The sequence below is a fragment of the Pan troglodytes genome, chromosome 6 (genome assembly GCF_028858775.2).
Source record: "Pan troglodytes isolate AG18354 chromosome 6, NHGRI_mPanTro3-v2.0_pri, whole genome shotgun sequence".
Lineage (NCBI taxonomy): Eukaryota > Metazoa > Chordata > Mammalia > Primates > Hominidae > Pan > Pan troglodytes.
This window is the reverse complement of record NC_072404.2, coordinates 100,910,049-100,925,204: the sequence shown is the minus strand read 5'-3', so window position 1 is coordinate 100,925,204 and position 15,156 is coordinate 100,910,049. Positions and strand designations below refer to the sequence as shown.

At 39.4% G+C, this 15,156-nt stretch overlaps 1 protein-coding gene across 1 annotated transcript in view; it reads right to left on the bottom strand.

Annotated features, from left to right (window-relative positions):
* The window catches only part of LOC748594 (heterogeneous nuclear ribonucleoprotein A1-like), a 30,108-nt gene extending 16,201 nt beyond the window's left edge, over window positions 1-13,907 (bottom strand). The window contains exons 1-2 of the mRNA XM_063815935.1: window positions 13,609-13,907; window positions 13,136-13,281 (exon numbers count right to left, since the gene is read on the bottom strand). Coding sequence (XP_063672005.1) covers window positions 13,136-13,281; window positions 13,609-13,907 — 445 coding nt within the window. The remainder of the gene's footprint in view (window positions 1-13,135; window positions 13,282-13,608) is intronic.
* Window positions 13,908-15,156: the final 1,249 nt, after the last annotated feature.

The window sequence follows — 15,156 nt, the reverse complement described above, 5'->3', positions numbered from 1 at the left end:
AGCTGGAGGGGAATTTGCCCCAGGATGAATTGTATCTTGAGTCTCACTCATATATTTGAATAAGACTTTGGATTTAGACTTTAAAGTTGATGCTGGGATAAGACTTTTGGAGGCTAGTGGGATGGAATGAATGTATTTTGTATGTGAGGACATAAATTTTAGGCAGTGAGTGATACAGTGATATGAATTAAATGTTCTCATCCTCTCCAAAATTCATGTTGAAACTTAATCCCTAATGCAGCAGTGTTGGGAGGTATCGCCTTTGGGAAGTGACTGACTCATGAGGGCTCTGCCTTCGTGAATGGGATTAGATGGTCTTATAAAAAGACTTGATGAAGGGAGTTTATCCCTTTTTGCCCTTCTACTTTCTGCCACATGAAGACACAGCATTCCTCCCCTCTGGTGGATGAATGATCAAGGTACAATCTTGGAAGCAGAGACTAGAACCTCACCATGTAATAAACCTGCTGGTGCCTTGATCATGACGTTCCCAGCCTCCAGAACTTTGAGAAATAAATTTATGTTTATTATAAATTACCCGGTCTCAGGTATTCTGTATAATAGTACAGACTTAGAGTGCAAATTCCATTTTCCACTCATAGTCATAGATAGCTACTGTTGTAAATACTGTGGTATTCAGAACTGTCTTACTATAGCATCTGGGGCTTAGATCAGTGGTTCTCTTCCATGACTTCATCCAAAATTTGGCTCTATCCCAGACTAGTTAAATCAACATTTGGGGCAGGTAGAGGGAAAACCATCTGTATTTGATTCTAATGTTCAACCAGGTTGAGGCCTATCACCCTGGGCCACCTGAATGTGATACTATTTTTTGAGTGTCATTAAGTTTAATCAAAGTCCAGTGTCAGAAGATGCGATAGACTTTCTTGGTCTTCCTTATAATAGCTTTTCAATGGTTTATTCTCTTATGGTGTTCTCTTCTATCACAGAATACTGAATTTGTCTTCTTGAATCTGCAAGTGCACAAGAAAAGTAATCCTTTGTATCTCTAGACATGGCAAGCATATCGATTGAGCTGCAGGTGCTATGAAGCAGGAAGTTCCTAGTACTTCTGACTGTTGGGTCAATAGAGACTTCTACCTGTAGGTTATAGCTCTTTGGTTTTGGTGGTGAAAGGATGGTCTTCTCCTACCAAGGATCTTTCTTTCAGCCAAAATAATAAAGTTGCATTATTCATTAAGTTTTGTTACGTGTTTAACTGTGTCTCCCCACAAAAATATATTGGAATTCTAGCCCCAAGTAACTCCAAATGTGACCTTATTTGGGGATAGCATCATTAGAGAGGTAATCAAACAGACTTAGAGTACAAATCCCATTTTTCGCTCATAGCCATAGATAGGTACTATTGTAAAAGCTGCAGTATTTAAAATATGGGGTCAATTAGGGAGGGCCCTAATCCAATATGACTGGTGTCTTTTAAAAAAGGAGAAAATTTGGACATAGACAGACATACACACAGAGAGAATGCCATGTGAAGATTGGAGTTATGCTGTCACAAGTCAGGGACTTACCAGAAGCCAGGCAATAGACCTAGAACAGATCTTCCTTAGCTCCTTCAGAGGCAGTGCGGCCCTGCCAACACCTTGATCTCAGACTTCTAGCCTCCAGAACTGTGAGACAATATGTATTTGTTACCTTAGCCCCTCATTTTTAGTACTTTGTTAAGTCAGCCTCAGCAAACTAATACAACTTCCCAGACTAAAGTGTTTGCAAATAACTTTTTGCATCCTTGTATCTGTCACATTTGCAATAGTTTACAAAGGACACAACATATGTTATCATATTACTGGCCCTCGGGAAGTGGCATTGGAGATTGGCCTTAAAGAATAAATGGGTGTTTAACAGGCAGAACAGTTTGAGGGTAAGAAGGGGTGAGGAGAAGTTTGGAAGAATAGAATTCCAGGCCTCAGAAACAACAGAAACAAAGATATGCAGAATAAATGGTGTAGAATGTATCCCAGAAACAGAATAGTACACTTTGTTTGGAATGTACATGTAAGCACAAGGGAGCAATGAGAGAAAATATTGTAAGTTTAAATTATTTTCACATTGACAGTGGCCTCAAATACTAGGCAGAGGATTTTGAGCTCAGCCTGGCACTTCACAGGCCACAGGGAGGTGATGGTTCTTGAGTAGGGCTGTTACATGTCAGAAATGTGTTTGGAGAGACACCTCTGGGAGCATGTCATGGGATGGATTCCTTATGCAGGGAAGACTGGAAGCAGAGACTTTAGTTGAGAAACGGTTGCAAAAGCCAAGGCAAATGGGGATGGGGGTGATGGCAAATGGAAAGGACAGGTAGTTTAAGAGGCATTACTGCAAAGGAAGAGAGATATGCAGGAACTCCAGGCATATGGCACGGTAATATGAAAATGTTCTTAGACAGGTGGAATTCTCTTGCCTGTTACATCATACCTCTGTGCATGGGCATAAGGCTGATGTGCAGAGGTTCTTCAGTCAGAAATGGAATCTGGATCCTGACTCACTGGCATCCAAGAGGGAAAACTCAAAATGGTCCATGTAACATGGGGCATTCAAGGTGCATGACAAGAGCTATGGGGCTGTGTGACACCAGTGAAGTGTCTGTGTTTAACACATCTGTATCATGGGGCATGTAGACATGGGAGCAAGAACATCTAGAATTTTTCACTTCTACCTGAAGGTATCTGCTCCATTGACCACCTAATCTAGTCAGGAGTCACCTGACATATGCATTAAGTATAAATTGAGTTGTTTCTCCTCTGCTCAAAATTGCCATTTGTTAATTGTCACACTGCAATCATCTTTTTACCACCTTCTCCTCCAGCTAAAATAAACCTCCAGCAAATCGTGGTGATCCCCTTTAGAAGCAATGAAAAATCATATGTCTCACAGATGGCTAGACTGCCTCATCTGTGGTACATGACGGCTGCCTAATCTGCTTAGGCAGCTCAGCACGCACAGGTAAGTTAGATGTAACAGTGCCAACTGCATGGATTATAGTGTTCAACATCAGGTCACTCTTTCACTTCAAATTCTTTGTAAATATGGACAATTCTGAAGCCCCAGAAGCAGTGTAATCCTCCATGCCGGGCTGCACAGGCTGAGCCAGCTCTGAGGCTGCCTGGTTTCCTTCTCCAGGCATTAGACATCACTCACCCTTACTTCTTAGTCCTGTCCTGAGGACATAATAGCTCTTTGCCTGTTGATAGGAAAGTCCAAGTGTGTGGAGCCCTGTATTGGGGCATGCTGGGGGCTATGAGCTGCTGTTCTGTGTATTTACCATCACCGTGGGGAGGGCAGCAGTTTCCCTCAGGTACCCTGTAAGGCAATCTGGAATTTTAGTTGCTTGCAGATCTGAATTCTGCATCTGAGCAGTAACTTTCTAACAGATGCATAAGAACAGGACCTCAGCCTGTTCCTGCTGCCACTTTCATAAGCTAAAACATGCATAGCCGAAGCATTTTTAAGTAAAAGTCCTTTGCACAAAGGATTAAGGATTTGATCATCATTAAGTAGATAATGTTCACTCTCTATTGTTTCTTAAGGATACAATGGAAAGCAGTCCCAAAGTAAAGAGTTCAGAAGTGATTACAGTTTGAATGTAGTGAACTAGGCATATATTTCCCTTGTAGCAAACAATAGAATCTATCTGGTAACCCTGAGAAATGTAAATTTAACCACATATAACTGCTTTATAGACGGAGAAGCAGACATAACTAGTTTAGTGAAGGGGAGGGAGAGGGAGAAGTGGGGGCGGGTATCAGACATGCAGAGGAGAACAGATAAGAGAAAGAGTACTTCTGGCCTTCCGGTTTTTTTCCAAATACTTTGTGAATCTTTATTTCATCTCCGCCTTCGTATGCTAAGAGATACTCTTATGTTAAAATTTCTTCCTTTTTTGTTTTAGCTATGTGTTAGCTAAAACTTTGCTGTTGTTTATTGCAACTTCCTCATAGTTTTTGTGATTTAGAAAATCACATTGCTCCAAATGAAGCCTCTCTTTCATTTGATATTTTAAACAGCAAAAATCTCTCCAGTTTAGTTATTTACAGTCTAAGAGTCTTAACAATTATGAGTGTTTCTTAGGATGGACCAAGCTAATTTCCTCTAAAATACAATTATAGTCTTTTTCCAACTTTCAGGAAAATGTAAGTTAATGAATTATCTCCTTGATTTTATGTTTTTCTTCCATAAATTATTTCTCAACCACTTGCCTGGTTGTGAATACTAGCAGATGACAAAATGAACAAGCTGAAAAATGTTAATAGGAAAACTGAGGAGCAGCTCCTTGCGTTTAGCTTGCAGCTTGTTTTGGTAGACATGTGGCAATAATTTTGCATTGTGTATATGTACTTATACACAGGTATATTTATATGTACACAAAATGTATATCTATGTAAGTCATATTTTCTGCTACTAAAACAGATGCTAATTTGTGCATTAGAATATAACAGATCAATAGGCATTTTTGGCACCTGAAAAAGTTTGGGAGCCACTGCCTTAGATTAACTTAAGTATCCTTTGTTTTTTTTCATTGTTACCTTTCCCAGGCACTGCAGAGCCATATGGGCCCCAGTCTGTCTCTCCCACTACTGTTTTGTCACCTGCCAGCTCAATTTCTAGCCTTTCACAATAGGAGTGTCCTCGTAACCCACACTGGCATGGCATGTGCATAGGGTATCTGTCGTATATAGAGACTAGAGGGCCAGAATCTGCATGCATGTTTAAGTGGGGAGAGGAGCCATTCTTCTCAATAACCCTGGTGGAGTGGAAGGCCAGATCTTGAGAGCCATAGTGTGTATTTCTTAAAAGTTTGCTCAACCTTGCATCAGTCCCTGTGGAGAATATCTACTCATTAGATTGGTTCTTTGTCTGGCTTAGAGATTCTCATGTTTTTTAAGTTAGGTCTGTGGATGGAGATGGGAGTATCTTATTAAATATAATAACATTTTCCCATCAATTAAACCTTGGGCATGCTTGTTAAATGCTTTTCATAAAATGCTTATTAAACTTCTCAGGTGTTCTGATAATAGGAGATAATTTTTGGGTTTGTAGAATTCAAGACTAAGTTGATTTTTTTTCTTGCTATTCATATGTTTTAATGAAGAGCGTCATGCCAGACCCCTATTAACTTCAGTAGGGAACGTGCCAGGTTCAAGAGGCCAAAGAAGAGACCCAGAGCCAGTAAACAAGACATGAGGTTTATTGAGGGAAACTTACATACAGGGATGGTCCAGTGGCAGTGGGCTGGATAGGAGAACTGTACAGACCGGTCGCAGCAGCCTGGGCAGGAGCACCACACCGCTTGTGAAAAGCGTGCAGTTTATATAGCATTTCACTTAGCACCCTCACCCTAGAAACCTCCACCTGGCAACCTTCATTTAACCCAAACAAGAGAGCCTCGATCTCCTGTAGGCCTGCATTCCATGGAATGAACTGGGTGTTCAGGTGTTTCTCATAGGTAAGGAATGAATCTCCAGGTTGGCTACTCCCAGATTCCTTAGTTTGGCACTCCAAACACACATTCAGGTGTATCTGCCATACGGGGTCATTCTCAGGGTATGGTTATGCTAATTTATCAGGTACGGGTACCATACAAAGAGGTAAATACTAATAAGTGCATCTCCCTTTGCACAAAAATCTATGTTACTCATGTAGATAACTGACAAGTTCAATATTAATGAAGCTTCATTTTCCATGAATAAGGGAATCTGTTAGTTACAACTCTATTTGCTAAAATATCAAGGGAGCCTGCTTTCTCGTGGGAAGGTCATTTATTTATTCATTCAAATTTGGCATTTAAAATGCTGTTGTTTATTGCATCTTCTTTATAGTTTCAGGGTATAGAAAAATCACATTGCTCCAACCACCATGGCACATGTATACCTATGTGACAAACCTGCATGTTCAGCCCATGTATCCCAGAACTTAAAGTAAAATTAAAAAAAAAAAAAAAAAAAAAAAGGAAAAGAAAAATCGCATTGCTCCGAATGGGGTCCCTTTCTTTTATTTGGTATTTTTAAGCAGCAAAATCTTTATGTTTAAAACTATCTTCCACCAAAGCCTCCCCTATCTTAATATATTTGAGAAATGTGCTTTTTAGAGCTAATATGTTAGACAAACATGAAACATTTTTATAAAATCTTTCTATTCAATGTTAATTTCTAGACATAAATTTATAGGATGTTATTTTCCTTTGTAAAGGTTTTTTTTTTTTTTCTCTCACTCCTCATCCTTTTACTTCTGCTTCTTCCTCTGCCTCTCTCCTAGTGAGCCTGTTCGTTTCCCTTGTGGCTCCCTCATGGCTAAAGGTTCTCAGTGGTGATGGGAGGGTGACGGATAAGGATGGAGTTTATGCAAACCACTCAGGAAGTCATTCCCAAATAGTCATGCCTGAACCCATCATCTAATATTTTGATTCAGTTGGCCTGGGGTGAGACCCAAACATATATTTTTATAAAGCTCCCCAGGTGATTCTGATATTCTCCCTTGATTTGGAATCACTGCTTTAGTGGCTGCCTCTATTCTTGGTTTATTGAGTCAGTATTTTCTTTCCCTTCGATTTCTATTACTGCAATTCACAGAACTACCCATACTCAGGCCTTACATAATTTGCATCAAATATCTCCTAAATTTAATCCACCCAATACACCTCATTCATGTTACTTTTTATTTAAAAATTGGTTTTATTATGATTGCAAAATTAATATCTGTCATAAAATTTTCAAAACACAAAACTAAAATGTTGATACATAAAAGTGGAAATCACTTATAATCATATTCCCAGATATAACCAGATCCAATTAGAATGCTAGAAACCATTGTGGCTATTTAAAGCAGAAGGAACTTAATGCAGGTGCTTCATTACAGCAGCCATGGAAGAGGATGAGGAGTTTACCAGAGCTTGATGAGGTAACCCAGTGATTAGTAATACCAAGAAGCTGCTAAGCTCCTTAACCGAGGGAAGAAGGGAAGGGCAGTGTTACCCAAACTCGGGCCAGGGCCACCAAGGAGTAGCTAGGAAGACATGCCAAGAAAGCGATTTAGCTGTTGCTGGAGAAATCCAGAGCAAACAAGGAGGGGGAGATATACCCTGGCTTCTTTCCACTCACTCCTCAATCTTTTTTTTCTTTTTTTAAAATTTGTTTATTTTAACAGGTTTTTGAGGAACAGGTGGTGTTTGGTCACATGAATAAGTTCTTTAGTGGTGATTTCTAAGATTTTGGTGCACCCATCACCTAAGCAGTGTACACTGTACCCAATGTGTAGTCTTTTATACCTTGCCAGCCCCCACCCTTTCCCCCAAGTCCCCAGAGTCCAATGTATCATTCTTATGCCTTTGCATCCTCATAGCTTAGCTCCCACATATCAGTGAGAACATACGATGTTTGGTTTTCCATTCCTGAGTTACATTACTTAGAATAATAGTCTCCAGGCCAGGTGTGGTGGCTCACGTCTGTAATCCCAGCACTTTGGGAGGCCGAGGCGGGCAGATCACAAGATCAAGAGTTCGAGACCAGCCTGACCAACATGGTGAAACCCCGTCTCTACTAAAAATACAAAAATTAGCTGGGCGTGGTGACACACACCTGTAATACCAGCTACTCAGGAGGCTGAGGCAGGAGAATCGCTGGAACGCGGGAGGCGGAGGTTGCAGTGAGCTGAGATCAATCACGCCATTGCACTCCAGCCTGGGTGACAAAGCGAGACTCCGTCTCAAAAAAAAAAAAAAAAAAAAAAAAAGGGTAATAGTCTCCAATTCCATCCAGGTTGCTGCAAATGCCATTACTTCATTCCTTTTTATGGCTTTTTATACACCACATTTTCTTTCTTTTCCTTCCTTCCTTCCTTCCTCCTTCCCTCCCTCTTTTCCTTTCCTTTCCTTTCCTTTTTTTCCCTCTCTTCTTTTCTTTTCTTTCTTCTCTATTTCTCCACTCATTGATTGATGGACATTTGGGCTGGTTCCATATTTTTGCAATTGTGAATTGTGCTGCTATAAACATGTGAGTGCAAGTATCTTTTTCGTATAATAACTTCTTTTCCTCTGGGTAGTGGAATTGCTGGATCAAATGGTAGATCTACTTTTAGTTCTTTAAGGAATCTCCACACTGTTTTCCATAGTGTTGTACTTATTAGTTTACATTCCCACCAACAGTGTAAAAGTGTTCCCCACCAACATGTATTATTTTTTGATGTTTTAATTATGGCCATTCTTGCAGAAGCAAGGTGGTTTCGCATTGTGGTTTTGATTTGCATTTCCCTGATCATAGTGATGTTGAACATTTTTCCATATGTTTGTTGACCATTTGTATATCTTCTTTTGAGAATTGTCTGTTCATGTCCTTAGCCCACTTTTTGATTAGGATTGTTTTTTTCTTTCTGATTTGTTTGAGTTCTTTGTAGATTCTGGATATTAATCTTTTGTCAGATGTATAGATTATAAAGATTTTCTCCAACTCTATGAATTGTCTGTTTACTCTGCTGATTATTTCTTTTGCTGTACAGAAGCTTTTTAGTTTAATTAAGTCCCGTTTATTTATCTTTGTTGTTGTTGCATTTGCTTTTGAGTTCTTGGTCATGAAGTCTTTGTCTAAGCCAGTGTCTAGAAGGGTTTCTCCGTTGTTATCTTCTAGAATCTTTATGGCTTCAGGTCTTAGATTTAAGTCTTTGATCCATCTTGAGTTGATTTTTATATAAGGCAAGAGATGAGGATCCAGTTTCATTCTTCTACATATGGCTTGTCAATTACCCCAGCATCATTTATTAAGTAGGGTGTCCTTTCCCCACTTTATGTTTTTGTTGGCTTTGTCAAAGATCAGTTGGCTGTAAGTATTTGGCTTTATTTCTGGGTCCTCTGTTTTGTTCCATTGGTCTGTGTGCCTGTTTTTATGCCAGTGCCATGCTGTTTTAGTGACTAGGGCTTTAGAATATAGCTTGAAGTTGGATAATGTGATGCCTCCAGATTTGTTCTTTTTACTTAGTCTTGCTTTGGCTATGTGGGCTCTTTTTCGGTTCCATATGAATTTTAGGATTGTTCTTTCTAGTTCTGTGAAGAATGATGGTGCTACTTTGATGAAAATTGCAACGCTGCTTTTGAAGTTATGGTCATTTTCACAATATTGATTCTACCCATCCATGGGCATAAGATGTGTTTCCGTTTGTTTGTGTTGTCTATGATTTCTTTCAGCAGAGTTTTATAGTTTTCTTTAGAGAGGTCTTTCACGTCCTTGGTTAGGTATATTTCTAAGTATTTTATTTTCTTGGAGATATTGTGAAATGGGTTGAGTTCTGGATTTGATTCTCAGCTTGATCACTCTTGGTGTATAGCAGTGCTACCATTTGGTATACACCAATTTTGCATCTTGAAACTTTGCTGAATTCATTTACCAGTTCTAGGAGCTTTTTGGATGAGTCTTTAGTGTTTTCTAGGTATACGATCAAACCTTCAGCAAACAGCAACAGTTTGACTTCCTCTTTACCGATTTGGATGCCCTTTATTTCTTTCTCGCTTGATTGCTCTGGCTAGGACTTCTGGTACTATGTTAAATATAAGTGGTCAAAGTGGGCGTCCTTGTCTTGTTCCAGTTCTCAGGGGGAACGCTTTCAACTTTTTCCCGTTCAGTATAATGTTGGCTCTGTGTTTGTCATAGGTGGCTTTTATTACCTTAAGATATGTCCCTTCTATGCCAATTTAGCTGAGGATTTTAATAAAAAAGGAATGCTGGATTTTGTCAAATGTCTTTTCTGCATCTATTGAGATGATTGTGTGATTTTTGTTTTAAATTCTGTTTATGTGGTGTATCACATTTATTGATTTGCAGATGCTAAACCCTCCCTGCATCCCTGGTATGAAACCCACTTGATCTTGGTGGATTATCTTTTTGATACACTATTTGCTAGTATTTTTTTTTGAAGATTTTTGCATCTATGTTCATCAGGGATATTGGTCTGTGGTTTTGTTGTTGTTCTTGTTATGTCCTGCCCTGGTTTTGGTATTAGGGTGATGCTGGCTTCATAGAATGATTTAGGGAGGATTCCCTCTTTCTTTATCTTTTGGAATAGTGTCAATAAGATTGATACAAATTCGTTGAATGTCTGAAAGAATTCAGCTCTGAATCTGTCTGGTTCTGGACTTTTTTCTTGGCAATTTTAAAATTACCATTTCAATATTGCTGCTTGTTATTGGTCTGTTCAGAGATTCTAATCTTCTTGGTTTAATCTAGGAGAGTAGTATATTTCCAGGAATTTATCCATCGCCTCTAGGTTTTCTAGTTTATGCACATGAAGGTGTTCATAGTAGCTTTGAATGATCTTTTGTATTTCTGTGGTATTCGTTGTAGTATCTCCTGTATCACTCGTAATTGAGTTTATTGGATCTTCTCTCTTTGCTTGGTTAATCTCGTTAATGGTCTATCAATTTTATTTATGTTTTCAAAGAACCAAGTTTTTGTTTCATTTGTCTTTTGTATTTTTTTGTTTAAATTTCATTTTGTTCTGCTTTGATCTTCATTGTTTCTTTTTTTCTGCTAGGTTTGGGTTTGGATTGTTCTTGTTTCACCAGTTCTGTGAGGTGTGACCTTAGACTGTCTGTTTGTTCTCTTTCAAACTTTTTGATGTAGGTGTTTAATTATATTTAACTTTCCTCTTAGCACCACTTTTGCTGTATCCCAGAGGTCTTTATAGGTTGTGTCACTATTATTCAGTTCAAAGAATTTTTAAATTTCCATCTTGATTCCATTGTTGACCCAATGATCATTCGGGAGCAGGTTATTTAATTTCCCTGTATTTGCATGGTTTTTGAGGATTCCTTTTGGAGTTGATTTCCAATTTTATTCCACTGTGGTCTGAGAGAGGACTTGATATAATTTTGATTTTCTTAAATTTACTGAGACTTATTTTGTGGCCTATCATATGGCCTATCTTGGAGAATGTTCCATGTGCTGATGAATAGAATGTATATTCTGCAGATGATGGGTAGAATGTTCTGTAAATATCTGTTAAGCCCATTTGTTGTAGGGTATAGTTTAAATCCATCGTTTCTTTGTTGACTTTCTGTCTTGATGACCCATCTAGTGCTGTCAGTGGAGTATTGAAGTCCCCCACTATTATTGTGTTGCTGTCTATCTCATTTCTTAGGTCTAGTAGTAATTGTTTTATAAATTTGGAAGCTCCAGTGTTAGGTGCATATATATTTAGAATTGTGGTGTTTTCCTGTTGGACTAGTCCTTTTATCATTGTATAATGTCTCTCTTTGTCTTTTTTAACTGCTGTTGCTTTAAAGTTTGTTTTGTCTGATATAAGCATAGCTACTCCTGCTCACTTTTGGTGTCCATTTCCATGGAATATCTTTTTCCACCACTTTACCTTAAATTTATATGGGTCCTTATGTGTTAGGTAAGTCTCCTGAAGATAGCAGAAACATAGTCGGTAAATTCTTATCCATTCTGCCATTTTGAATCTCTTAAGTGGAGCATTTAGGCCATTTACATTCAATATTAGTATTGAGATGTGAGGTATTATTCTATCCATCATGCTATTTGTTGCCTGAATATCTTGTGTGTTGTTTTCACTGTGTTATTGTTATATAGGTCCTGTAAGATTTATGTTTTAAGGAGGTTCTATTTTGTTGTATTTTGAGGATTTGTTTCAAGATTTTGAGCTCCTTTTAGCAGTTCTTGTATTTCTAGTTTGGTAATGGTGAATTCTCTCAGCATTTGTTTGTCTGGAAAAGACTGTATCTTTCCTCATTTATGAGACTTAGTTTCACTGGATACAAAATTCTCAGCTGATAAGTGTTTTGTTTAAGGAGGCTAAAAGTAGGACCCCAGTCCCTTCTAGCTTGTAGGGTTTCTGCTTAGAAATCTGCTGTTAATCTGATAGGTTTTCCTTTATAGGTTACCTGATGCTTTTGCCTCACAGCTCTTAAGATTCTTCCATTTGTCTTGGCTTTAGATAACCTGATTACTATTTGCCTAGGTGATGATCCTTTTGTGATGAATTTCCCAGGTGTTCTTTCAGATTCTTGTATTTGGATGTCTAGATATCTAGCAAGGCTGGGAAGTTTTCCTAGACCGTTCCCTCAAATATGTTTTCCAAACTTTTAGATTTCTCTTCTTCGGGTTTGGACGTATAACATAGTCTCAAACTTCTGGGAGGCTTTGTTCCTTTTTTTTTTTTTTTTTTTTTTTTTTGAGACAGAGTCTCGCTGTGTCACCCAGGCTGGAGTGCAGTGGCGAGATCTCGGCTCACTGCAAGCTCCGCTTCCCGGGTTCACGCCATTCTCCTGCCTCAGCCTCCCGAGTAGCTGGGACTACAGGCGCCTGCCACCACGCCTGGCTAATTTTTTGTATTTTTAGTAGAGACGGGGTTTCACCATATTAGCCAGGATGGTCTCGATCTCCTGACCTCGTGATCCACCCGCCTCAGCCTCCCAATGTTCATTTTTTAAAATTCTTTTTTCTTTGTCTTGGGCAGGTTGGGTTAATTCAAAAGCCTTGCGTTCGAGCTCTGAAGTTATTTCTTCTGCTAGTCCAATTCTATTGCTGAGGGTTTCCAGTGCATTTTGCATTTCTCTAAGTGTGTCCTTGATTTCCAGAAGTTGTGATTGTTTTTTATTTATGCTGTCTATTTCACTGAAGAATTTTCCTTTCATACCCTGTAGCATGTTTTTGATTTCTTTAAGTTGGACTTCATATTTCCCTGGTGCCTCCTTGATTAGCTTAACAATCACCCTTCTGAATTCTTTTTCTGGCAATTCAGAGATTTCTTCTAGGTTTGGATCCATTGCTGGTTAGCTGGTATGATCTTTTGGGGATGTTAAAGAACCTTGTTTAATCATATACCAGAATTGTTTTCTTGGTTCCTTCTCATTTGGGTAGACTATGTCAGAGGGGCAATCTGGGATTCAAGGGCTGCTGATCAGATTCTTTTTTCACACAGGGTGCTCCCTTGATGTGTTGTCCTCCCTTTTCACTTACAAATGGGGCTTCCTGTGAGCCATATTGTAGTGATTGTTTTTTCTCTTCTGGGTTTAGCCACCCAGAGGAGCTACTGGGCTCTGAGCTGGTACTGGGGAGTGTCTGCAAAGAGTCCTGTGATGTAATCTGTCTTCAGGTCTTGCAGCCATGGATACCAGCACCTGCTCCAGTGGAGATAGCAGCGGAGTGAAGTGGACTCTGGTGAGGGTCCTTGGTTGTGTTTCTGTTTAGTGCACTGGTTTTAAGGTTGATTGCCCTCCAGCCAGGAGGTGGCACTTTCAAGAGTGCATCAGCTCCAGTCCTATAAGGAGGATTCAAATTCGCCCTAGGGATACTTGGTTAAGTATTCAGGTTTCGCAAGCAGTGGGTAGGGCCACAGAGCTCCGAAGAGATTATGACCTTTTCCTTTGGCTACCAGGGTGGATAGAGAAAGACCAGCAGGTTGGGGCAGGGATAGGCCTGTCTGAGCTCAGCCTCATCTTGGGCGGGGCTTGCTGCAGCTGCTGTGGGGGATGGTGGTGTGGTTCCCAGTCCAATGGAGTGATATTCCCAGGGAGATTATGGCTGTCTCTGCTGAGTCACACAGGTCACCAAAGAAGTGAGGGAAAGCTGGCAGTCACAGACTCACCCCACTCCCATGTAGCCCACAGTCCTAAAGGCTGGCCTCACTCCCACTGTCCCCCCCAATAATACCGAGTCTATTTCCAGGCAGCTAGTGACCAGGGCTGAAAACTTGCCCCAAACCACAAGCCTTCTCATTGAGAAAGCAAGCAGATTCACAGTTTTTCGGCATCTCAGGGAGCCTGCAGTGGTTATCACAGTTCCTTCAAAGGGTCTCTGGGTTCTCTCGGGTTTCCTGGTATGTTCCTGTGGTAGTTCTTGGAGCAAAAATTCACGATGCGAGTCTCCACACACTGCTTTGTCCATCCAAGTGGGAGCTGCAAGCTAGTGCTGTCTGCTGTCTGCCATCTTAATCCTCATTCCCACTCCTCAATTTTACAGGTCAAATAGAACCAGTAGCTATGTAGATCCAGTGGGGTTAGCCCCACCATGATACAGAACAGGGGGAGGGCAAAAAAAATGGGTCTGAGGGCAAATAAGCATGGTCACTATTCACAGATTACTGTAAAATCAATGTTTTCATAGTCTGGCTCTGATTCCATGTCTACTGCATTGATACTAGGACTTTGGATTTGCATTAATGCCCATGCAAAGCCAAATTCCTAGACCCTCCAAAATATAACATCTCCTAATCTTTGTAATCTTCTAGCCTTCTCCTCTCAAATATGCACCATGTTATGTTCATGACATTCCCTTTTTCAAAAAGGCCTCCCTGAACCTGTCTAATTTACCTTACATTTTCTTAAGTCTCATCTCCCACATGAAATCTTTTCTACTCACCAGAGCCTTCTGTGACTGCTTTTTTAGAGAGCTACATTTACTGCTGGTCCCAGCTATTTGGCATATTTTTAAAATTCTTCTTTACCACATTATTTACATTTTTAGGTATCTTCCCTGTCTCCCCAGCTAGATTTTAATGGCCCTTGAGGGCAGGGAATGTCCATATCCCCACCACATAATTTCATGCCATAACATAGTAGATGTTCAACATATTCACATTGTGGTTGATGCTCTTGTTCTGACCAAAAGCTGTGATCAGAAGAATTCTTGGAACTATTTGCTTTTCAAGACTGTAGAGCAAGTTATCATGGGTCTCTCAATGAAATTGTAATACACAAATAGCCATATGGAAATTATAGTGTTAAATCAATTTGAGGGGTTATGCTAATCAAAGATGAAATCAATCTGATTAAAGCTATGACCCAATCCCATCTAAAGTTAACTTTAGAAGATATTTGAATCATTAATATCTTACTATGACCACCATACAGAGGAAAGGAAAATAAACAAAATAAAACAATATACTTGGTCTCCAAAGTTTTATTTTACACAATGTTCAGAATATAATAGTAATTATAAGATGTGAAGAAGCAGGGAAGTGTGGCCTATAATCAAGAGAGAGCATAATAAATGAAAGCAGACAGATGACTGGTTTTTAAGAATTAATCAACAAGGACCTTAAACAAATATTATAAATGTATAAAAGAATTTATAAAATATAGATATCAAAATTGACAGGTGGGGTATTTTAGGAAAGAAATGAAAACTGCTACAA